Source organism: Alligator mississippiensis, chromosome 1 (genome assembly GCF_030867095.1).
Source record: "Alligator mississippiensis isolate rAllMis1 chromosome 1, rAllMis1, whole genome shotgun sequence".
NCBI classification, from domain to species: domain Eukaryota; kingdom Metazoa; phylum Chordata; order Crocodylia; family Alligatoridae; genus Alligator; species Alligator mississippiensis.
This window is the reverse complement of record NC_081824.1, coordinates 165,624,359-165,650,930: the sequence shown is the minus strand read 5'-3', so window position 1 is coordinate 165,650,930 and position 26,572 is coordinate 165,624,359. Positions and strand designations below refer to the sequence as shown.

Sequence of the window (26,572 nt, the reverse complement as noted above, 5' to 3'; positions counted from 1 at the left end):
CAATCAGGTTGGTCTTGGTGACCAATGACATGCCCTTGATGAATTCATTCTGACTTTCACGTTCCCCTCTATGTGCTTAGTAATGGACTCCTCAAGAACCTGCTCCATGATTTTTTCCCCAGATGGGCACTATATTTGCCCTTTTCCAATAGTCTGGGACCTCTTCCAACTGCCGCGAATTTGCAAACATAATGACCAATGTTTGCTTGGCATGCACACCTCAGGACAGACAGCAGGGAAGGGTTGGGGGTTGTGCTGCTACACCAAGGATCGGGTCTCCCTCACCATCTGCCCCTGGCATGCCAACATCAAACATGTCAAGGTTGCAGGTATTTTTGACTCTCTGCCCAAAAACATTGCCGACCCTTAGTTTATATTCATCCATGACAGAGCTCCGGTCAGATGAGCTCTCTCATCAAGTCTCTGTTATTCCAATCATATCACAGTTCCAGGACTGTATGTAATGACTTCCAGTTCTTCCTGCTTGTTTTCCAGGTTCCATGGGTTTGTGTACAGACACCTGCGGTAACTAGCCGACTACCCTACTTTCTCAGAAAGAACAAGAAGGCCTCCCGTGTTGTCCCCTCCTGTTTGTGCTTCCTCCAGGTCACCTGCTTCCCAACTTACCTCAGAGCTTTGGTCTCCATTCATCCTTCAGTGAACCTAGTTTAAAGGCCTCTTCATTAAGTTAGCAAGCCTGTTTGCAAAGATGCCCTTCCCTCTCTTCATCAATATATTGTATTGATATTCTTTAACACTGAGATAGTAGAAGATTTTCCAAAAAATAAGGATTTATTTACATAACTAGCTAATTAACTAAATAGGGATCAAAATAATGAAATATGTATTCCATTAATATGTACTTTCACGTTTCTTTTCATTTTGGAATTCTACCACAGCACTGAACACAGAAAAAGGTTTTTTTTTCCCCTGAATAACATGACAGTTTCATTACTTTACTGTTGTTTTCTATATTTTTTAACAATGGCTGACAATTTACAGACAAACTTTAAGGCTAGGGACAGACATTACACATAAACCGTTTTAAGTGATCAGAAACTGATCTAAACCTATAACAGAACAGATGTTCAGTACACATAAACCAGTTTGAAAATGGCTGAAACTGATTTGAGATAATCCTGGTTGAATGTAGTATCAGGCTTAACTGATTTGAGTCAAACTGGTTTATGCAATGTCTGTCCCAGACCCCTTAACCCCTTAAGTTAAACCAGACTCCTATGGTTACAAACTGGTTTAGCCTAGCCAGGTTAGATTAACCTGCAAAGACTGAATCAATTCAGGCGTTTTGAATGTCTGTCCCTAGCCTAAGTGAGAAGAAATTCCAGTAGTCTGATGTTCAACAGACACTGTTACTGTACTCAGACACAGTTTCATAGTTGTTAGGGGCTGGGCAGGACCTTACAGATCATCAGGTCCAACCCCCTGCACTTGGGTGGGAAAGACTGCAGGGGTTGCATATATAAAGTAACTGTGCATCTTTGAAGTAAGTATGTTTAAAATGATAATGAATCAAATGCAATGGAGAACAAATCTATAATATACTATGTTCTATAATCTGTAAGTAATATATCCTGAGTCCACTGAGAAAGTGTTAGTGATGTACAAGGAAATAATTCAGTGGAAAAGGATTGCAGAATTGCTCCAAAGCCCCTAAAACTCATGAGAAATTAAGTGTAAAATAAATCTGATTTCTTAGGGAAGCAAATAACTATTGAGGGGAAAAAAAAAAAATCAAACATCAAATGTAGGCAGAAAAAAGTGGTCTTTACGCATCAATACTGTAGTATAACCATGTGTTTGGGTAACTTGAAATAGCTCACCTGTGTGAGCACATTTGTAAGATGCTGTATGTCTTTAAAAGGATGAATATATTCTCATTTTAAGAAAACCAGTATTAAACTGACCTTCAGAAATGAAAAATCAGTTTTAGTTTTTATTACCAATATTATTGTAATATAATTCTTTATAGACAACTGAATAGTAGCATGAAATACTAATTTATTACGTAGTACTGAATCTGAAAAATAGACCAGCTTTGCCCCTGAAGGGCGTGTTGCTTAATAACCTTGCATTGGTTTTTATGTACTTGTCCGAATGCTGTCTGCTGTCCAAAAAAGTTAAATGCAGCCTCCTAAGCGGCAGAGTGTGTGTTTACTTAAGTTTCCTGGAAAAACATTCATATCATTCCAAGAATGACTAAATGTTTTCCATCCACATAGTTAGCATTCCAGACCTCCTTTTTTCTCCCTTGAGTTCATTACATGAAAAATACCAGCCCCAAGCCCAGTGTAAGAGAATTTCCTTCCTGGTGCCCAAATGCCTAACAAGACTTCCAGTTAATGATATTTTTTCATCATTTAAATTTATCCTTTAATTTGGTTTCACATAACAGTTAATAAATTAGTTCAAGGAATTGAGTAATGGTAAGGAGGGGAGGTTAATTTTGGTAGTCAGTGCGTGTTCAATGAATAGGTTCGAACTGTGTGCATTCATATATATTGTAGTTAATTGCTGAAAGGTTCATTTAGACTTCAGCTTCATAAGCTGAAATTGACAAACTTTGCCATTTCATATTATAATCAAATCCTATTAAACTTATTCATAGTGGCAAGTTCAATTAGATAATGGGATATTTAATAAAGAAAGACCACAGCTGTCATTCCTGGATGGAGTTAAAACAAAAGCTAAGAGTAAATATAGGTAGAATCAAACAGGTTCTTTATAAAGAGAGGACCTCTGTAATGTACTGTCATGGACTGTCCATTCACATACTGTAACTATGTATGCATTTGGTACTCTCCCATATAATACCTCCTGAATTTCTGACATCTTAAGAAAGGTTGCACCGTAACACTAATTTTCCTGGCTTATCGTGAAATTGAGTAAGATTTTTATTGGTAATTGGTTTAATTAGGAGATGTTGTTCAAACATTTTAGCAAGCACACGCTTATTTCTATCATTATGTCATATTTTCAGCTCTCAATTCACTTTGATGAAAATATTCTTCTGAACCAATCTCCACCAAAAATAGGTTGACTGTACTTTGACATACAGGACTCTTCAACAATACCATCAATGATGATCATGCACCAAGGTTTTAATTGCACACTGGTACAAAAATATCAATGATGCTATAGTGTGTAAAACCAAGAATACAGTATGCAGTGAAAACATGAACAGAACTCCAGACGGGAGCTCCAAAGATGAATCATTAATTGAGAATTCATCTCTGAATTACGAGTTTGTCACCACTGTAGCGGTGAAAATCCAAATGCCTTTCAGGCTGGGAAAGTCCTTTCCTTTGGTAAGACACTAGAAGAATGCACTATCCATTTATTCATGAATGACACACAATATTCTCTAAACCAATCTAAAAAATACCTTTCTAAACTTTGCATAATTATTTAAATGTACTATTAAGGGCCTTCTGGTCTTCTGAATATTCTGCAAGTTTGAATATAGATTAACTTAAAGTAGGGTTTCTCCAATTGCTGTGAAAAATCTGTCTTCATTTTAGGGATGAATTCATACTCGGCATGCTGAAGAACATTGCCCTTATGAACTTGAAAGGCAAATTCCTGAAAAATTCAGAAGCTCACTCTGTCAGGAAAGCTGTTTTGACTGTTAAGAAGAATGTAAGCAGTGACTTTAGGGGCTTGAACAAGAATTATTCAGGCCATATAGCATCAGTTGCAGTTCCCAAGGAGATTGCATTTTTTTTTCTTGTTCTCAGAAATGTCAATATTTTTGTATTAATCTGTACTGGTATTCATTCTTGTGAACACTATGATTGTCACGTAGCCTTGAAAACTTTTGCCTAACCTTCTCTCAAGAAACTTATCTATTGTTAACTAGTGCTTTTTCCAGCCTTCTGCTTTTTGTTTGGCCAACTATTAGTCACACTACAGTGCTTATGACAAACGTCTGTGCCCTTTATTTTATAGTAAAGTTTAGATTAATAAAAGTGTATTATTAATATCTAGCACAAAGGCATATCTGCATAATAGCTAAATAGAAAAACAAAAGTATTGAGAAGTATTCCCTGGCAATAAACTAAAAGAGAAAGAGTCATGTTCTGATAGGAGGTAAAGGAGGAAGATAGCTCCTATTAACCAAACATTTGAAGGCATCTCCCTCTCAGGATCCCACAAGTAAGCATTCTCCATTTAGGAACCCTCCTATATGTAATCAGAGTATCCTAGAAGAATTTCTTTATTCAATTTCCTACTCCTAATTGACTCTGGAAACCTGTAGCATTTTTTTTTTTTTTTTTGCTAGAAGTAGATTTTAGGAGTAGCTTATTGAAAAATCCAAATTTCATTCTACTACACAGGATTATTTGTTTCCTAGTCCTGAAAAATATTCGGATATATATTAAGAATGAGAGCATTTGGAGAAAATGTAAATCACAGGGCTGTAGAGGCTAACTAAATTCCCAAGATGAACAAGGGAGAACCCCTAGCTAGAGAAAATGATGACTTTTGAACAGAAGAATAAGCTGAATATCAGTATGTTATCTATAACAAATTATCTACACATTTGAGCAGCCTGGAAAGGGTTGATGGACAGATTACTTCTCCTATCCAAATGAAGCAGCCAGCTAGAGACAGCTAATACAGGGATGCAGCATAGGTAGAAAAGGATATGAACCAGAGATACTATAGACCACTCTACAGCCTCTGAATAAGAAGAAAAGATACATGAAGGGAAAGAAGCTTCAGACTGGGAATTACTGAAGAATATCACTGTGAAAGATGCCTATAACAAACACAGGAGCAGTCCACGAAGGTAAAAAGGAATAACAAAGAGAAGAGCCTAGCTGCCTAACACAAGGTCCCTGTATTGGAAACCACAGAAAGAGGTGGTCTTGGGTTTCACTACCCCATCCCTGCAGGATGAGATGCAGAAAGTACCAGTCCCAGAACTAAAAGGACAAGAATTAATAAGTCCACAGACCAGGAAGGGTTGAAGACTGGGTGGCTTCAGACTCTGGGTTACCATATTTTCAGGTCCAAAAAAGAGGACACGGAGGGTGTGTGTGGGGGGGGGGGGGGATATGATGGTGGAGGAGTAGTGACATGCTGGTTCCCTGCCTCTGCCCATTCTCTTCCCCCTTAATGACAAGCCACTCCACACCCCCAGACCTGCTGCTGCCCCTTCACTCTAGACCCACTGCCCTGCCAGTGTACCTCACTTCCAAAAAGCAGTACCCTGATCCCCGCCCCCCCTCCTCCCAAACTGGTGCCCCTTACTCCTGACCTGCAGCCCTTGGCACTGCCACTGCCCTGCACACCCAATCCAGTCATTGCCTCTCTGTGCCCCTCGATCCTGATCTGCAACCCCCTGCCCCTCCTGGCCTTGCCGGTGTCCCTCACTCCCGACCCTCAGCCCCCTGCCCTGCCCCCCAGCCCTGCTGGTGCCCCTCACTCCTGTCCTACAGCCCCCTGCCCTGGCAGTGCCCCACACTCTGGACCCGCAGCCCCCTACACCCCCATCCTTGCTGGTGCTCCTCACTCCTGACCCTCTGTGCTCCCTGCTGCCTCTGATCACCCTCCCCCTGCTCCCACCAGCACAGCAAAGAAAATCACAAACTCAGCTCCTGATTGGGCATGCACTATGTTAGGTTTGTGGGAACTGTAGTTCTACCTAGTGGCAGCAATGTTGAAAGCAGACTGGGGATGGAAATCACAGACTTTTTACTTGCATTTAAAAAACCCACCAGGACACAGCACAGGGGGGGCAAAAAAGAGGACATGTCCAGGAAAACCCGGAAATATGGTAACAAAGCATAGCTAGGCAGTTATGGGCAGTAGTGGGGCATGGGGCTGTGGCTGCAGCTGGGCTGCCAGCAGCAGCGCAATGGCCAGGTGAGTAGCAGCAGTAGCTGCTAATTTTGCTTCCCCTTCCTCCCAAGTCAGCACCTGGGCTGGTGCCCCAGTCACTCTGTAACAGAGGCCCCCGACTTCTGTTCCAGATGCATAAGCGTTTTGTACAGCAAACTGTTCTAGCTTTATGCTGATGTAAAATATTGCTTTTGTTTAAATATGACCAGGTTTAATACACGTTTGTTCTATTGTATCTTGTCTGTTTCTTAATCTGAAAAGAAACATGCCAGCACGTAGGCAGGAAAGCTCTTTTTAGACCTTTTGTCTAGGACCCACCCTTCTGTTTACTATAAACAACAAAACCTGGCATCTTGTCATGTAACTGGCTAACTGGGCAGTGTTCTTTTTTCAAATGAACTGGTTAAGAGAAAACAAAAAACTACTAGAAGCCTGGCGACCCCTTGCTGGAGACTTGGAGTGATGTCGCCCCAGGTTTATAAGAAGGAGCTGGGGGGAGGGGCTCAGGTAAACCCCAGCAGGGGCCCCAGTCGAAGAAACCAACATAAAGGGGAACTCTCATGTACATAGGAGTGAGAGTCTCTCTGAGTCTGAGACTCCTCTTCTCTGCCTTTCTTTGTCCCCTATTTGCTTTCCTGGGTTTTGCGTGGGATAATACTGTGGGGGTATTAATCTCTGGAGCAAACCACCAGGATTAGAGCCTGGTAAATCATGGGTCAGGATCTGGAGCCTGGTCCTGGTTGTGGCTGTAGCCGTTCTTGTGTTTTAGCCTAGCTGGGTAGTTGAGCCTATCTGCAGTTTAGGCCCAGGACAAAGACAGGTCTGGGTCCCCTCCTTTTGAGTTCTTTTGCAGTTTTTTCCCCATCTGGAGCTGTGGGATTTGGGACTAGGAATTTTGGGGTGTGGTCATCCCTCAAAGCCACCACATGGAAGTACAGATCACCACTCTACATCTTCCAGGGAGTAACGAGGGGCCCTTGCACCGCAGAAAAAACAATGTTCACTAGCAGCTCCCTGAGAGCAGCTTATAGTACTCTTCTGCTGAGTAGCAGGTATAGGGGCACAAGCCCCCCAGAAGTAACCCTTGGGTGTGCTCCCATGTCTCACATGACTTAGGTGAGCCTGGGCATGGGTGGAGTCTCCCTAAAATGGGGTGCAAACTAGAGACTCTACTTTGTAGTCCATCATGCTTTAAATTATATTTGGTGTTTTCCTTTGTGTTCCTTGCCTTTGTTTTCTGTAATAAATCTGTCCTGTGTGTTTACATTGCTTGCAAGGAGGGGGTTTTGTTTATTCAGGGCACCCCAGCGAAATTTAGTGATCCCAGATTTCTGGGTGGGGGCTCGAGCCACAGTGAAAACTTATTGGGTACTCCAAAATTTAAACCTGGCCCTTACTGCTGCTAACCAGTGCCCAGCAAAAGGGTTACACAGACATTAGTGGGATGCAACATTATACAGCTGCAAAAGCTTTAGGTGGCTGATTTAAGGCAAGCTGGGAGCTGTAAGCAGCTGAACAAAGCTTGGAGCAGCAAGTGGAAAGCCTTAGAGAACTTTTGCAAGCTGCACCAGAGCTAAGAGGACTGGTGATAGTACCAATGTAAAACCCCTATGCCCTGTCCTGAAAAAGGTCAGGTGACTAGAAGGCAGGGAGTGAAGGAAGGAGATGGAAATTATATAAGCCCAGCTCCTGGAATGGAGGCTTAGTCTGGCACAGGTCACAGTGGGGAAATAAACTATGTAAAGCGCTGCAAAGCCTGACCCTTACAGCCTGTGGGGAGAGTTTCCTGGAGAAAGGGGGAGAGATGGTATAGTGAGTAGCGCAGAGGGAGCTGAAGCTCAGCACTGTTAGCAGCCAGTGAGTAAGTGGACTAGTAACCTAGACAGGGAAGAGCCTTGGGAAAGGCAGCCTCCAGGTTACAGACAGAAGGGGGAAGAGCCTCAGGAAAAGTCACCCCAGTTTAGGTTGATGGTTTTGTTTGCTGTTTAGCTGCAAGGCATGGGGCACTGGGAGGCCATTACTAGTGCCCAGCAAAGGGATGCTGGAGTGGTTATAACCATTAAGGGGCACCTAGCAAAGGGTGCTGGGGTTTCTTATGCTGAAGTGGTGCCCCCCGCCCCACATGGACACTGAATAGTGGGTATAAGGCCCTATGGACTAAAGTGGCTTGCAGGATGCACTGTGGAATAAATTGGGCTGAGAGAAGTCAATTGAGAATAGAGACACCCTGCTCCACAACGGACCTGGGCCAGACAAAAGTGGCCCAATGATGAGCAGGGCAAAGTGAGGTATCCTGAGGGCAGCCTCCTAAACCTCTATAGATCTGGCTTTTTTACCCATATCTGACCTCATTCTAAATATATGGAATAATTTGAATAATGCCCCAGAAAAGTATATGGTGTGGTTGGTCAGAGGATGACACCAGTTGAACCAATTAACTGACCTAACTGTCCAACTGGCATTCAAAATGTGTCATGTAGATTTTGGTGAGGCCCCCTTAGTATATGTAAGCAGTTTTGTCTAACAAGCTGGATGATCAATATGGATAGCTTCTGTGTAGCAAAGTCTGCATTTCTCAAGCTGTAAAACTAGAAAGTTGGGGAATTACCGTTTCTATTTGTGTCCTTGTATCTAAAACTTAATTGTGTCGACTACGCTTAAACCTTGACTTTTCTTTATCACGAGAGATACTATTACGTCTGCGTGTGCACCTTGGAGTGGACAACAGGAGGCTGCGCTGCCCCAGGGCCGGGTCCTATCCCTGCTATCCGCTCCGAGGTGCCTGTGCAGTCACTGCCAGAATGGAGCTGAATCCGGGGCTGTGGAGCCTGGCACAGCTGTTTGCAGCCTGCCCGCTGCTTGCTGCAGTTGCTCAGATCCCAGGCTGGCTACAAACAGTTGCGCCGGGCTCCGGAGCCCCACCATCATCTCTGTGCCGGCAGTGGGGGAGAGGCAGGGGTTGTACTGCCTCAGGCTACTCCCACTACCCACTCCAAGGTGCGTGTGCACACAGTGGTACAGAGCTGATGCCGGATCCTGGCGCAGCTGTTTGCAGCCTGCCTGCTGCAGCAGCTCAGAGCCCAGGCTGACTACAAGCAACTGCTCCAGGCTCCAGAGCCCAGTCATCAGCTCTGTGCCAGCAGCAGGGGAGAGGCCGGGGTTGTGCTGCCTCAGGCCCCCCACACGGTTTGCTCCGAGGCACGTGTTTGCAACCTCCTGGTTGCAGCCAGCCCCAGCTCTGGGTAGCTCCTGCCAACTATGGAACCCAGGCTGCTTGTAGCAGGGCTTGCAGCTGAACCCACCTGATTCCCACCCACTCCAAGCCCAGCGCTGGCTCAGCACCCCCTAGTGGGATGAGGCTGGCGCTGTCCCTTGCCAGGAGTGCCGCACCTTTGCGGGCTTAGCTGTGTGGAGTGGGTGGGTGGTTGGGCCGATGGGCAGGCTCCAGGCCAGGGCCTCAGCTGGCCATGCTGCAGCCTGGGCACTGTCTCCCTAGGGAAGCACAGGGGCTCCAGCAGGCCCAGCGCACTGTTGGGTCAGACTCTGTCTGGTGGCCCAGCAGCCTGGCTCTGTGCACCCATGCCTCTGGTTCTGTGTGTGCACGTGTCTGATTCTGGATGTGTGCATGCATGTGTGTGTTCTGGTTCTTTGGGTTTGTGCACATGTGGCTCTGTGTCAGCATGCACGGTTCTCTGTGTGCATGTGTATGTGCCTGGTCCACTCTCTGCTCTCCTTTCTTTCTCTCCTCTTTTTTCTCTTTCCTTCTTTCTCTTTCTCACTCTCCTGTTTCTCTTATTTCTCTTTTTTTTCTCTCCCTCTCTCACTGCAACACGCTTAACAAAAAAGTACACAACAACGAAGGCAACTTTTATGATTATTAAATATACTAATATGCAGTGCGTCCTGTTCTGCCCCCCCCCAGCTTTTGTTTTTCTGGCATGCTAGCACTCCAGCACCTTCCAAGGTAGATGCTGTGTTTTTTTCTGCACTCCAGCCAAAAAACATTGCTTACCCCTGTACTAGTCAGACTATCTCTCTTCCAATGTAAGTCAAGCTTTACTTCAGAAGACTTTTCATATTTAAAGTATTTAACACTTCCACTGTCACAAATATCTAGCAAAGAGACATGATTTATTAAGGACATTGTGACCAAATCAAACTTATTCTACTGCATTTTATGGTCTCAACTGGAGAACACTTCTGCTTTCTGCTCTGAGAACCAGTTCTTTTAGGGTTTCAGTGAATTCTGAACCATCTGAAGACTTAATTCGAGACACAAATTCCAGAGATTACGCTATCTCAGACATATTAACAGCTGTCAGAAAACTAAGACACGAAGAGAAAAACATTAAAGTTTCTCACACAGTGATTTAACCACGGAGCCATTAGAGAGCTGTGCTGCATCTTGTCCCCTGACTCCAAGTAAAACTGCAAAAATGCAAGAATTGCCATGCTCAGCTTTACTAAAACGTTCCAAAAAAGGAATTTGAATGTCAAACAGTGACCTGAAACCAGAAAATGAGATCATAGTTGTCCAATAATCTGCTGATTATATGTTGAAGTAGGTACTGTATACCTGGGAAAATGTAATACAAAATAAAGCAATATAGTCAATTTCTTATAGCCCACATGGAAAATGTCTCTCAAGGTGGGAATTGAATGAGAAGAGAATAGTGATCTTAAGTTCAGTTCAAAAAGGGTATTCAATTCAATGGGTGAAGAGTGGGGAAAAAAAATGAAGGTATATCTATGGGAGAAAGATAAAATGAGTCAAAGGCAGCATCAATGAATGAATGGAGAAGTAACAATATATTACTCATGCTTAGTACAGTGCAATCTCCAAAAAAATGTGAGAGATACAAAATTTGTCAAATATTTATTAAAAAATAATTCTGGCCCAAAAGTTGCAGGCTCAAATAAATACATGAGTAGTCCTTAGTGAACTTATGTCGGATGTTTCTTACAAGCTTCTTTCAAATGCACAGAATAACAATGACAACAACAATTCCCTCCTGCAGTCTACTGTCCCTTAGTTGTGATATCTGCAGAGTCCTCACAGGTCAAGTTTAACACTACTTATCCCTGATCTTCAACAGATTTAATTTATGAATCAAATATCTTGGATGTAGGCATTATGGTAATCTACTCATTATATTGAATTCATGTACCTTCTGGTCCCCAGTTCCCAGATTTGCTTCATATTTTCCATGGTTCTGCAATTAATTCAGAATCACTTTACCTCTTACTGAAGTTTCAGTAAGATTTCAAATCTTATTATGCAACTTGCTAACCCCTTAATGATCAGGGATTTGGCTTTAAATACTATTCAGTAAATAAGTACAGTATGCCCTTGATTATTCAATCCCTTTTTTGAAAAGCACCTGCTGAAAAGTTATTTGTTCAGATCAGTGAAATAGTTACAAATTCCTATATCAAACTCAAATATACATACACAGTTCTCTTTTATATAATACTGCATATAACACCAAGTTACAAGTTACATAAAACTTAAACTAACAAGCTAAATACCTCTCTCTATTCTTAAATTAAGCAGAAAGAAGAGCAGAGTGGCTTTAAAGACTAAATAATTCAGAAAGGCATAAGCTTTTGTAGGGGACAGCCTACTTCTTTAGATGCTATGAACAGACTTGCAGAAAGGAGTGTTATGTAGAAAGAAAAAGTTATTTAAATACAAAGGATAAGGAAAGGGGAGGAATGGCTAGGGGGAGGGGGCACTGCTTGAACACCTTGGACACATCATAGAAAAACAGAAAAGCAGGGATTGTCACAAGTCATCTAGTCCAGCCCCACACTAGAGGCAAAATCATTTCCTTCAACTCTTCTCATATGACTCGTCTTCCAAGCCCATTATCATTTTTTTTGCTCACCTCTGAACCTTCTCTAAATTCTCCAAGTCCTTTTTAAAATGTGGAGCCATGTTTATCTGCAATCTGCAATTGGAGTCTGCAATCCCCAAGACTCCTAGATCATTTTCCATAGTGCTGCCACCCAGTTAGAAGTCACCCATTTTTACTTGTGTTTTTGTTGTTCTTCTTGTGATATAGCACCTTGCATTTGTCAATACTAAACTTCAACCATTTAATTCCAGCCCAGCTTTCTGATCTGTCAAAATTCTTCTCAACTGTACTCCTGTCCTACAATGTTTTCTGTCCTTCCCAGTTTTGTATCATCTGCAGATTTGCTCAGAAGACTTGCAGCTTCTAAATCATTAATAAACACACTGAACAGTACTGGTCCCAGGACAGATCATGTTGAGATTCCATCTGAATCTCCTGCCGTTCTAATATGGATCCATTTAAAATTACCCTTTGCTTGCAGCTATCAAGTCGGCTGTCTATCCACCTTATAGTAGTTTTGTTTAGCTCACATTTCTCCACTTTGTTTACGAGAAGGTCATGTTGGATTTTGAAGTTTATTCGGACCCATCAAAAGCTCTCTGCCTGGTTCATTTGTTATCTCATCCCTTAGTTTGTCCCCTTCCTTATCCAAGTAATCTTAATCCTTCTTAAGTGTGGTTGCAGCTGACTTTTTTTTTTTGTGAAGAACGAGGCCACGTAGCTCTGCCTTCTTTGCATCTTCTGGTAAGAGTTTGCCCTAGCTAGTAGACCCACTGCTTCCTTGGTCTTTCTTTTCTGGCCAACATGCATATAGAACCTCTTCTTGTCTCTAGCTTCCTTGCCAGGTGCAGCTTGGTTTTGTTTGTTTGTCTGTTTGTCGTTGTTGTTTTTACTTTTGCATTCATCATTGTCCCTGCAAGTTCTTGCTATTTCCTGCTATGCTTCTTTGGTAACCTATCCATTTTTCTTATATGATTTCCCTTTGTGTTCGAGGCACCCAAACAGCTACTTGTGCAGCCACGTTGGTTTCTCAATTCTTTCTGTGCTTTCATCATGTTGGAATAACTTCTTGTTGGGCTTCCAATACTGCACCCTTTAGAAGTTTCCAGCCCTCCTGGGTGCCTTTATCTATTAGTCAGTCTTTTCATGGCATCATACCTATTACTTTCTTGAGTCAGATGAAATCTGTCTTTTTGAAATCTAGTAACTTAGTTTTGCTGACCTCCTGTTTTCCCCATCCCAGGATTGTTAATTTTATCACATCATGACAGACAGAGCTCTCCATCACCTTTACATCCTCCACCAATTCTTCCCTATTGGTCAGCACAAGATCCAAAACAGATGATTCCCTAGTTATTTTCTCAACCTTCTGGAACATCATAAATCACCTCCAACCCCTCCTAGAAAATGACAACCATCTCATGGTAGCCTTAGGGGACAAGCCTAACCTGACTTACAGGCAGCCTCCCCTCTCTTCCCCACAACCTTTAAAGGACATCTCTCAAGTAACTGACTACCTAACTCCTAATCTTACCAAGCCACAAGGCCTTGCTACAGACCCAGACACCAGGGCTAGGAACAGACATTCAAAAAGCCTGAGCCTGAATTGATTCACTCTTTGCAGGTTAGTCTAACCTGGTGAAGCTAAACCAGTTTGTAACTGGACAGACATTCACTGTGGACTGAAAAAAATGCTGGTACATGCCTGCAGTGGCTCAGGCTAGACGCTGGGGGGTGGTAGAGCAGCCCCCATTTCCGTTCCTGAGTGCAGAACTGCAGAACTGAGGAGGGCGTGGCCAGGCCCCAGCAGGACACTGTAATTAGAGAGGAGTTCCCCCTCTTCTGACCAACCCAGTAGGGAATTGATAAGAGTGTTTATCATCCCATTAAGAAAACAACAAAGGGACATTACCAGCTACTTATTGATTCTGCCTTTGTCCCCAGAGCTCCTGCCAGAGAGCAGGGGGGAGGGGCCCACTCTGCTGTACAGCAGAGAGCCCCACCCAGCCCAGAGAGCATGCAGGGATGCTGGGGGAGTCTGATTTAACTTAAAATAGCAAGGGGTCTGACACAGACATTGCATAAACTGGTTTGACCCAAATCAGTTAAGTCTTGATACTACATTCAACCAGGTTTATCTCAAACTGGTTTCAGCCATTTTCAAACCTGTTTATGTGCACTGAACATCTGTTCTGTTACAGGTTTAAATCAGTTTCTAATCACTTAAGCCAGTTTATGGGTAATGTCTGTCCGTAGCCCAGCTATGCTCTCGCGTGAACACAGACCACATCATCACCAAACCAAACAACATGAATTAAGGAAAGCTAGACAGCCACCTAGCTGGGGTCACTTGACCCCAGCATCCTTTCCTGCCCATGGCAGGGGCTTGGACTAGATGATCTGCGTAGGTCCCTTCCGACCCTACCAACTATGAAACTATAACATCCAGGGTTTATTCACCTGCTCCTCTACCAATCATGACGGACTATGGGTTTTATTGTAATATGTCTTTGTTAACTGTGTTCCTGTTATTCCAATATTGTATGACTCAGGTTCTCTCATTAGCCCTTGTACTGAGAATGAAGGGTTGTATCAGGACTAGTTATCTGCAGGATGAGACAAGATGGACCTTTAGCATCAGTTTTAAACAATTTTGCTGAAAAGAAAAGGATGACTGACAACCAGGTGGTGTCCAGAGGACAGTTTTTGTGATAAACATGACAATGAGATAGCAGGTTGAACAAGAAGGTTGTCAGCTCCTTGGAGGAGATTCTACAGACTGAGATGAGCAAAGAGCTATGGGGATTTGGGGCTCTGCTGTGTATCTTCAGTGGCATGCCAAAGGCTACATGGGCTGGACCAGGGACTGCTTAACCCCTTTGGAGAGAGAGGGAGCAGAGAACCTCTGGTTGAGTGGCCTTTGCCCTAGTCAATACCTTTACTGAAGAGACTGTCTTGCTTTACTGCTTGACATACTAGATTGTACTGGTTCTCCCCAGTAGGAGATGAAGTCCTTGTCTCAGGAGCTGAACTGGATGTTTCCTCCTTGAGTCAGGACTGTGGAGAACCAGGGAGGGTAAAGGACTGAAAGGTCAGGATCCAGAGTTAGAAGGAGTCAGTGCTCCCCCCCTGCTCAAGCAGCCATTTCAGGGGAATTCTCAGAGATCAGACAAGGCAAGGGTCATTGCAATAAACACCCCCCTTGCAGGGGATATCAATGTCATATATACCATCACCTGCTTCAAGTGCCCCTCTGCCATCTACACTGGGCGGATGGGATGACACCTATGTAAAAGAATTAATGAATGCTGATTTAACATCAGCTCTACAAAAACACACAAGCCTGTGGCAGAACACTTTACCCTCCCCTGGCCATCCCATCACTGATCTCAGATTACCTGCTTTTAAACAAAACTTTAGAAACCAACTTGAACACAGAATTACAGAACAAGAAATCATCCGCACACTGGATTAGGTTAAGGATGGCCTCAAAAGAGTCCCTGGATTATCATCTCATTACCGGGACTAGTTTTTAACCTGTATATCCCTTAATGGCTTTACTGCTTTGTTTCTGCCTTTTGATCTCTTTGAGCCATCTTTGCTTCCCTCCTTTTCCCTAACCTTTATTTCAATTACTTTATTCCTTTTTATTTAGTATCCCTGGTGTCTGTAAGTCTGTTTATAGCATTTAACAAAGAAAGCTGTCACCAAAGAAAGCTTATGCTTTTCTGAGTTAGTCTGTAAGGTGCCACCTGGCCCTGCCTTCTGCCAAATTTAGGAGTACACGGGCAGTACTATATTAAATAATGCTTTAAAAAACCCCAGAAGAATATTTATAATTTGGTAAAAATAGTTTCTATTCACATAACCAAGGATGTACTGTAACTGTAGAATGGTACCCTCTAACTTAGAATAGCTCCAGAAATTCTTCATTATTACACTCCTTCAAATTAGGTTGTCAGTAACAGATGCCAACAGTTAAGTGTTTAGCATACAGCATATTAGATGAATGGAATGGAAGTCACAAATGCAGAAACTGCATTACTGGGATTATTAGTTTTGAAAAAAGGTAATTAAAAGGCTACATGAAGCAAATTTGTGAACTAGGTTACGTTGTCATAAAAATGATCAAGCTTGATGACTTCTTGATATTATTGAGCAGATAAGAAAAAAAATATTCAGATAAAAATCAAGAGTTATATAGAAAAACAATAAAGAAGGTATCAGAAAGCACTACCACAGGAGTTTAGGAGTAGACTCATTTAATATCAGGAAGAAATAGTAAAGGGTATATTGATGAAACTGATAAAGGTACTAGGCTTGAAAGTACTATGGGTCCTCATCTGCAGGCCAATGAGGTCAATAAGAGTCAGTCTATTAACTTCATGGTCAATGGATCTAAATCTAAGGATAACCAAGCTAGCCTAGAAGCAGCATAGCCACATTAGTGCATTACTTCACCCAAAGCTAACTACAGAAACAAGCAGAGTATGTTAGCCTGGGTGAACCACTAGGCTCTAGTACTTGCAGTATCCAAGCTACCTTATTTAGAATTGGCTTGGATATCTGTGCACAGCAGTACATTTTAGTATGGAGGCATCCTCTATGGGATAACAAAGGGTAGACACTCTAATTGCTCAACATGCAAAGTACATAAGGATTGGAATAGACCAACTAGATTTTTGCAAAAAAAAATTCTTTAATTTCAAGCTTTCAGGCACAAACACCCTTCATCAGGTATTGGAGAAAAGATTGCAAAAGTTCTCCCGGGTAAAAATAAAAGTTCATATTTCATAGGATTTCACAGAGGAGTCAATAGATGGAATACTCCTCTGGGCAGGCATGTCTTAGCTGGTAAGGTGTCTCTGAGCTCTGTTGTGAGGCTCTGTGATGATGCAAATTACTTTGAACAAAGGCAGGAGCAGTATCTCAGGTTTCAGGTGGTCAAAGATGCTTCTTTCTTGTGAAATTATGAAGATTTTATTTTTTTAAAATCAGCTAAAATTCAATATCTTCCATGTGTCAGGTATCCAGGTTGTAGACGTATTGGTCTAGAGGAAAAAGCAATCAGGACTCGTAGTAGAGGTGTTAGCTTTTATTAGATCAATTAGATTTTTGCAAAAAAAAAAATTATTTAATTGCAAGCTTTCAGGCACAAACACCCTTCATCAGGCATCAGAGACTCCTTACCAGCTGAGAAATGCCTGCCCAGAGAAGTTTTCCACTTATTGACTCGTCTATGAAATCCTACAAAATATGAAGTTTTGTTTTTACCCAGGAGAACTTTTACAATCTTTTCTTTGATGCCCGATAAAGGGTGTTTGTGCCTGAAAACTTGCAATTAAAGACATTATTTTGCAAAAATCTAGTTGGTCTAATAAAAGATATTACCTCTATTATGAGTCCTGATTGCTTTTTCCTCTGGACCAATATGGCTACAGCCTGGATACTTAAGGATCGGACTGACTCTTACAAGGTGGCTTGTAATAATTTATAATGGAAAAAGGATCTGAGAGGGTAAAAAGACAGTCTCTCAAACAGTCAAATATCAAACCATTTAGGACTTCACAGGTTAGAAACATCATTTTAAAATCTTAACTGAAAAGTCATCACCCCTCCATCCGACTATTTCTTGAATACTCCATCACCAACATTTCCTTTTTAGACATGACGGTCACTATCCAGAATGGTAAAATACAGACCACGATATACAAGAAACCCACAGACCAACATACATATTTGTACAGAACCATCAATTACCCTAAACACACCAAGAAAGCTGTGATATACAGCCAAGCCCTCAGATTGCCACTTCACACATCTCGCTTTCACTTGACAAGGACACTCCTCCAGAGAGACAGATCACACTTTTGGAAGGGCTACCCAGATACCATGTGAAGAACTGCTGCAGTACAGAAAGAAAACCCCCATGAATCGCACACCACCGGTTATGACATATCACCCCCCCCCCCTCGAACCTATACAGAAAATCCTCAAACAATTGCAACCCATACTAGAAAAAGACCCAATTCTTAAAGAGAGCTTCCCAGAACCACCCATCCTAGCCTTCAAACAAGCACCCAACCTTGCTAACCTCATCACCAGAAACAAACTTCCTATGGCCCCAAACACACCAAATGGATCCACGACAAGAAATATAAAACCTGCCAACACATCTCCACCACCAATAACTACATCCCACAACAGAACCGTCAGCATTCCTGGATCTTACAGCTCCACCTCCAGAAATGTAATATCTCATCCAGTGAACCAAATGCCTGATGGAAAATATGTAGGAGAGACCAAACAACAACTGTGCACCAGAATGAACGCACACTGGAAATCTATCAAAGACAAGAATACCCGATTACCTGTGGGGGCACGTTTCTCACAAGATAACCACTCTGTCTCCAATCTCTCAGTTCTAATCCTCAAAGGGAATTTACAAAACACCTTTCACAGATGAGCCTATGAACTTCACTTCATCAACCTCCTGGATACAAAAAATCATGGACTAAATATAGACATTGGATTTATGACACAGTATAACCTGCCTAACATCCAACTCCCCAGTACTGCTCCACTATTTACCAGCTACATTTATTCCCTCTCTCCCCCACCAGCCTGTCTCTCGTCCACTGACTTCAATTTATGTCTTCATTGACTAACTTTCTTGCATGCATACCAGCCTTTGGGTTCTTTACCATTCATTCCATCAAGGAAGAGCACACATCAACTGGAGATGCTTCCTCAGCCTGATGAAGCGTATTTATACCGGAAAGCTTGCAAAGAATTTTTCCAACTATCTGAGTTGGTCTAATAAAAGATATCAGATTTACCCAAAGAACCTAGTCTAACTGAAAAGTCAGCATGCAGATCATGGAGCACAGGTATTAAGTGTTCACAGCAAGATACTGACTCACCAAGTGAACTGACTCCACGCCAGAACATGTAAACAATGGTGTACTGAACATGAAACCTCTAAAAATGTATATATTCCAATAATAGCATTAATACCATGGCACAAATTAGGCCTGGGAAAATACATATGAAAGGACTCAGCATATGTAGACTGCAGCTATATGTTGTATGCCTCACTAAAATGACATTTATTCATGAATGAAAATGTAGATTTCCTATCTTCACATGAGTATCTGCAGAGTATTGGAAATATGGTCCATTCCTTCTAGCTATGAAGACTGCCCTTTTCACTGACTTTATAGAAGACAAATGGCAGCCTAACCATTAACAAGCCCCAAGAGATTTTTGAAACAAGAGTCCCACCCATGAGCTAAAGACACATGAACCAGAAGGAATATCCTGGGACTGCTAAATGAGTATGTCTACTCTGTGGTACTCAACAAGCCATGCACTGTTCAGAAAAAAAAAATCAGTTTCCTTTAGTGGAAACATCAACACAAGGCAACTGCAACAAGTTCTACTTGAGGTAAATTTAAACCCTTTAATAAATTTGAGTATGTTGTGATGAGTATGGACTGTTATTTAAGAGCATGAAAAAGGTAAGACCAAAACCAGAACCCAAAAGGCTTGGTAGAACTCACACATGGCATTAATAGATGACTGTTAAGAAGAGTTGTGTGTGTGTTCAACAGCTTCTGTTTTCAGTAGAAGCCATTGAACTTTTTGAGAACATTCTTGTCAAGCATTTCAGCAATTCAGAAGTCAGTGTATCAACCTGAGAAGACTGAAGGTGTTTTCTTGGCATGCTGAGGAGCAGTGTAGTGATAGTCAAACTAGCTTTGAACAAAGCACCAGAAGCAGTCTACCTTGGTAGTATGGCATGACACACCAGGTAAATTGTTTGGCACATGATTGGGTTGATTCAAAAAGACCTGGAGATGTCTACACTGTTGATGGCACAAGGAATTTCACACTGGATTAGGCTGACTTAGAGGGACCAAAGGGGGAGGGGGAGTAATCACCAATTACTTAATACTGAGAAGAACATGTGAGCCAAGCCTGTCAGAATATTAACAGTTAAAAAGGAAATAAGGGATAGAAGAGGCCATTCATCCCCTTTTGTATCCTTTGAATACTCCACAAGGGGAAAGAGACAGACAAGTGACCACAATAGACACTGCTCTTCATAATATTCTGCAGTTCAATGCCAGTAAGTACTAATCTGACATCAGATGCTGAGGCCACCTGAAGGAGGCAAGAATTTTGGAACCCATTATCATTCCCATCAGCCATACAGTTCTTGCTTTCTTACTCCCTGTAACATGACCTGGCCCCCAGGGACAATGGTCAGGCCCCCTGGTAGCCATGCAGCTCCTGCCCCACTCCAGCTCCCTGGGTACTCTCACTTTTCCCTGGCCTGTCACACCTTGATGTAATTAGTTAATATGTGAAGAGGAAGGCTGCCTTAGGGTCCCTGAGTGAGCTCTTCTGTCCTTTGGCCAGCCCAATCCTGTCCCTCGAACACTATGTGAGCCCTCCTAGCCCATCTCTAAACTGTACCCCTTCCAGTTAGGTGGCTCCCCAGCCACCCGCAGCTCATTCTGCTGCAGCTTTCTCTTAAAATAATAGGAGCTCTCTGAATCCCTACTGCACTCCTCCACAAAATTCACAAGACAAGGATACTGCTATTCACAATACAAATGAGAAATACCACTTCCAATTGACTGTCATGGTTTGGAGTTTTACCCAATTACACACTGAATAATCTGCTTATAAAATCCATACACTCTAAAAATATACTCCTAACATCTTATTGTGCATGCAGTGCAACTATGATGTAGAACTGCAACCCTGACAATACAGACATCTTCCATTTTCTACTTTTGGAAAATGAGTTTATATTTCTACTGTTGCCTCAGTGCCTTCTGATTATAAAAGCATTGTTAAATCTGTCATAGTGCTAATTTAAAAACTCAGCCAATTATGTAAAATGTATGTGTTAAATTTCTGTATTTCTATAAGAAAATAGCAGTTCCAGCTGGAAAACAATGCAGCTTACTAGTTCAGCTAGAGTAGAAATATATATTAAAAATGATTTGAGAACTCAACAGATAAAATTTCTTTGATGAAACTTCTTCCTAGTGTGATAATGAACTATTTTTAATCTCACTTTTAAATTGAATATAAGGTTATTAATTTTTATAATTAATAGAACAGATAAAAACTTCTAGTTTTGTTATAAATTATTGTTCTGCTTCCTCAGGCTCCATAACATATTAGAAGTGGAAGCATTTGGTTTCTTTTCCCTTCCTTTTACTGAGGAGATGTTAATTAGGAGAAGGCCTAGCAGCTCCAAGTGTTGGACTGGCAAAGAGCGATCCTTTAGTCAATATGCATCTCATCTAGTGACCCACACAGTGCCAGGCTGAGCAGAGACACAAAGTTCCACAAAGCCACAAACAGAGGGGAAACTCCAGATCTACCAGATGGCAGAAAGCTAACTATAGACATATCAAGCTCATGCTTAAGGTTAGCCCTTGACTTGTTTAATAAAAGCAGCATATTACTGAACCTCTGAGGTCTAACCAGTTCTTTCTTATGCTGTTGTAAATATTGGTCCCAATTCAGGCATGCAAGAGTGTCCTAGGGAAATATACAAGGGTGGATGTTTAAAAAGTTTCTTTTTGTTACTTAGGGCCTGATTCATAACTGGTTGGCTCAAATTAAACACTTCCTTTGACATTAATGAGATCTGTATTAATCCCTTGGTAAATTCAACTACCTAAGCAGAAGAGGCAAAGCAGCCTAAAGTGAGGAACCCCAGTTTAGCATACAATTTTTATTAATGAATTAATATATTTTCATAAACATACAGTCACAGCAGTGAAGCCAGGTCAACAATGTGTACATAACTTCTCAAACTATCAAATCTTATTTAAAAAACCAATACACATTTTAGCTAACATACTGGAACAAATAGCATTAGAAATATACAGGTCTTACCTTCACATACTGGGCAGCATTCCCCAGGCACTTTGACAGGATTCAAGCAGCTCTGACCACAAGCTGTTGCCACACAGTGAGGGTCCCCATTGATGCACTGGCAGAATGTACAATCATCTTCTCTCCAGCGATCTCCATGTGCTTGAATCTGTCCATTGGCATAGCAGCCAGCAGGGTTACTAACTGGATAAACTGGATCTAAAACAAGATAAATTACAGTAAGAAGAAATGTCATTTCTCTTGTTATTTATAGAAGTTATTTATGAATATCACCAATTAATGACGATCTTTTAAGGTACACAAAAAGCAACAGGAAATGAAAACACCGTCAAATGCACCATCTAATGTGAAGAGCTTCACGTTATAATCATATAGTCCTAATATTGCATGGCTAATAAGTCAAAAAAGTCAGAGTTTGATGTTGATGTATAATGTCAGAAACATTAATTCACCCATGTTGACTATTCAGCATGTTTTATGATGTACATTTTTCAATTCCATGTTAAATATGCAATTTTAATAAACAAAGGTGGAAGAGAAAAATATTATGCATACCTGGCTAACTTACTAGAGATACCAGAACCTGAACATGTACTTTTTCTAGTTACATACTTTAGTAGTCCATACTTAATATTGCATGAAAATATCTTTTCCATTTACTTTTGGGGGTATTTTTAAAGAAAGTAAGGAAAAAAGAAGAAAAAACAGTGATCTCTCTCAATGAGCTATTGGTACAGTACTTGTTAATATTACAGCCAGTCACTGGTGAGAATCAAAGACTGTATCTTTTTTATTATTTGCATTCAGGCTAAGGCTCTCCTCCTTTCAAGTGTTGATATTGCCACATAGATTTATGCTTTTGTCATTTTTAGACATTCTGCATAGTAAAGCCACTTGAACATTTAATTATAGAAAACAGCACCTTGATTAGGAAGGGTGCTCATGACAGGAATCAAATTAATTAAAGATGCATGTAAGTTGACAGTACTACATTGTAATGCGCTACTTTAAAGCTGTAACACTTTAAATGGGTGGGGCCATAGTTATTTCAGAGACCATTTCTATTCCACGTAATACACAGGCCAAAATGTGTTTTTCTCAGTTGCATGAGCTCTAATCTAGGCAATTTTTTTTTCATATTAGCTATCAAAAACATATAAAGGCATAAATTAAAAAATGAAGAGTAATTCTATTATCACTTCAAAACAAACAATAACTCAAACTAGCATTAAATAAGAGACCTCCTTAATAATTAACAATGGAAACAAATAAGAGAAGCAAACTCCAAAAATGTGCAGACACACTTTCCTATATCCTCAGGTCAAATTCAAGCTCGGTTATGTTTCAAGCACTTGTAGAGAAAATAATTCCATCTCCAGGAAGAAAAGAGGAAAAACAGAGACAGACCACTAATGAGACAGCTGGGATATTTCAGAAAGTTCCATCATGCACCCTTGAAAAAAATGCCAACAGGTACATCCCGAAAACTTTTCTGCTGCCTTTCCCTTGAGAGCCCCGCATCGGCCAAGCACCCCCTGTCCACCCAGCAGCAGTGAGGGAGGCGAGTTGTGCCTCCTGCTGCCAGGCGGGAAGGGGATGCATGGCTGATGTGGGGCTCTCAGGGCAAAGGCATCAGAGTGGAGAGAGCTCACAGAGGGCAGGCCGCATACCCCCTCACCCTGCTCAGCTCTGCCCCACTTAAAAGTATCCCCGTGCTTAAAAATGGTGGTAGCAGTGCTTGAACTAGAGCTCATTTGACAAGCTTTGGTTTAAGCACCCCTGCCACCATTTTTAAATACCGGGATGCTGATACATGCAATGCCAAAGGCTGCTGGATTGTACAAAAAAGTTTATTTATGTCAGTACATTTTGAAATACTGACAAACTTTTTTTTTATTTTGGTGTGCTCCAGTAGCCTCTGTTGTCACATGTAACCAAATCGGTTATTGGGTCAGTACTGGCCGATATGGCTGGTTAATAACTGGCTATCGGTATGAGCCAAGAAAATCTTTATTGGTGCACCCCTAAATATTTTATAACTATACCAAAACTTAACCATTTGGACTGAAATTGAATGTCCCTAAGCTTTTTCCACAGGTTCCTTCTAAACTTTCAGTAAAACTAGCTAATAATTTTCTAAACTCTTGTTAAGGAAAATCAAGTAATTTTGCTAATGTTAAAAAGAAATTTGATATGTAAGAAGTTTTTGGTTCTTAATATCACAATATCGATTTTCTTTAAATTTTGTTTTTATTTGTAATTATTTGTCTTGTTCCAAACCAAATCAGGATAGATTTACCAGGAAATGAAAGTCAGGTATCTTATCACTAAACTCTGTTGACCATTATGCGAGATGAGAAGGATCACACCAAGAAGCCTTCCAAGCTCACATCCCATATAATATCCTTTTAAAATGTAGATCCTGCACCTAGAAAGGTTGGAGATCACTGATCTAAGTTGGAGATCACTTTTGGAATTTAAAAGGAACCCAAGATCTACCCTGTGCCCTCCCTGCCACTGCAGGGAAGCCTGGGGGGGGGGGGGGAAGAAGGGAGATCAAGGCAGAGCGGGGCACACCTCCCAGCAGATAAGTCTGTGGGGTAAGGAGTGGGGGGAGGGGAGAAGGCCATGGGGTAGGGCAGGGCAAATCAATGCCCCAGCCCCAGCCCCACTCTGTCCCTCCCCTCTGGGGCCTCAATCTGCCCCCTCCTCCCCAACAGCAGTGAGGGAGGGAGTAAGGGCTGGAGCAGGGGCAGGCCTTGAACAGCTGGGGTGGGGACAGGCAGAGCCCTGAGCAGATCGTCTGGGGGCAGGGGGCGGCACTCACCCCAGGAGGGCACAGGGGGCATGTGCCCCTAGAATTGCACGGGGTGGGGCGGGGTTGAGCGGCGCAGGCTGCAACTGCCGGCTTGGGCTGGGCTGTACCTGGTGGAGGATGCAGCAGTGCTGCCACCACCTGAAAATTTGCTGTAGCCCCCCCAGCCCCCTCCCACTGACACTGCCACTGGGCCCAATCTCCTCTGCCAGGATCAGTCTGGCGCTCCCTCCCAGCCCCAGCCCATAGCTGCAGCCTGCCCTCCCCCTGCGCAGATCCAGGGCACATGGCCCCTGTGCCCTCAGGGGACGGGGAGGGGCTGGGGCTGGAGCTGGGAAGGGGTACTGAGCTGATCGCAGCAGAGGCTGTGGCTGTCCTGAGACTGGGCCTGGTAGAGGCGTTATAGCCCCGCTCCCAGTGCTGCCACCCAGCCCGAGTGGAGCGCAGCTACATCCTCTGCCAAGAACAGCCCAGGCCCAGCCGTCAACTGCAGCCCACGCTGCCTCACCTTGCCACATGCAATTCCAGGTGCACGCACCCCCTGTGCCTCCCCAGGGTTAGTGCTCCCCTCAAGCCGCTTGGGGCTGTCCTGCCCCGCTCCTGTTGCCCAGCCCTTGCTCCAGCTCATGTCCCTCCCTGACCCCTGCTGCAGCCACCCGTGCTGCTCTGGGTTTGAGGGGGGGCACATGTCCTCTGATCTGCGCGCAGCGGAGGCAGCTCCCGCTGTGGGCTGGGTTTTGTGCCCAGAGCCCTGCTGCAGCTGGCTGGGGACCAGTACCACTCACCTAGATGCTCCTGCACTCGGTCCCTCACTGTGGGGGCCTTGATCTGGCCCCCGCCCCTTCCCTCCCCCACTAACTGACCTGCTTGGCTGGCGGGGGGGGATGCGCAGGCATGCACTCAGCCCTCCCCCCCCCCACCCCAGATTGACTACAGGAGGCTCTGGGATCGAACTATTGATCCCAATGAACTGGTTGGTGACCACTGACCTAGGTAAATACAGGGGCTGCTCCTTTAGTGAGCACTTGGAGGTATGCATTGCCATTGATCTGCATGCAAACCTTATACGATAAAAAAAAATTTGGAGACATTACTGTACTCCTTGGTGCCAGAAAGAATGACCATATTTACCCAAATTAAAGAAAACTTTGAATTTAAGATTCAAACCCAATTATTAGATTCTATATATGGAAAATGATAAATTTGTTATAATTTTCCATATGTAGAATCTAATTATTTCAGGGTCATCTTAAATCCATCCCATCACTATCGTGATGGGGAAAGCAGCAGCAGTGGGGCAGGCAGCCTGCCCCAACACCATTTGTTCCCCCCCACCCTGTGCCTGCTCCCTCTGCCAACTGTCCCCCCCACCACCAATTGCCTTTCTCTGGTACCTGACCCTCTCACTCACCACCCTGAAGCCTGCCCCCCACAGTCACTTGTTCTCCCCCTTCCACCACTACCGCTTACACTACGTAGTGGCTCTTGCTCTACCCCAGGGCATGCAGCACATGGTGGCTCTACCCCTGGTGTGGCAGCAGCAGTGATGGTAGCTCCAGCTCTGGCCCTGAATCTCCTCCATGCTCCTTCCATCCTGCACTGAATGATCTCCCCTACATCATCCCTGCCCCTGCACTGCATGGTTTCCTCTGAGCTTCCCCTCCTTACCATGCGCTCTCCCTTTCACCCCATGCTCCCCCTGGGCCAGACCTCATGATCTTCCCCACCCCAAACCATGAAATCTCCTCCCTCCCCACTTCACTGTGCCATCACTGTCTGGCTAGGGCTGAAGACAGACCTGGGGCCAGAGCCAGAGCAGCTACCTGCCCTGGGTATACTTGAATCGAAGATGAGGTTTATTTTTCTCCATGATGAATACGTGGAGGGGGAGAGGAGGGGGCAGAAATCTCATCTTGGATTCTTTTGAGAACTCCTGCAAAAGTGGTAGGTATGTTTAATATTTTAAAAAGAACAAAAATTCCTAAACTACACCATGCAAATAATCAGGAAAACATAAGCAAAGGAAGATAAGTTATCATCCAAGGAAGAAAATATTTAACAAAACACGAGGAAATCCATCCTCTGGATAGACGAAGGAGGAAAAAAAAAA

General features: G+C 43.0%; 1 protein-coding gene across 1 annotated transcript in view; it reads right to left on the bottom strand.

Moving 5' to 3' along the window:
* The window catches only part of CRIM1 (cysteine rich transmembrane BMP regulator 1), a 379,726-nt gene that overhangs the window by 132,374 nt on the left and 220,780 nt on the right, over nucleotides 1–26,572 (bottom strand). The window contains exon 7 of the mRNA XM_006265483.4: nucleotides 21,648–21,845. Within this exon, the coding sequence (XP_006265545.1) occupies nucleotides 21,648–21,845 (198 nt within the window). The remainder of the gene's footprint in view (nucleotides 1–21,647; nucleotides 21,846–26,572) is intronic.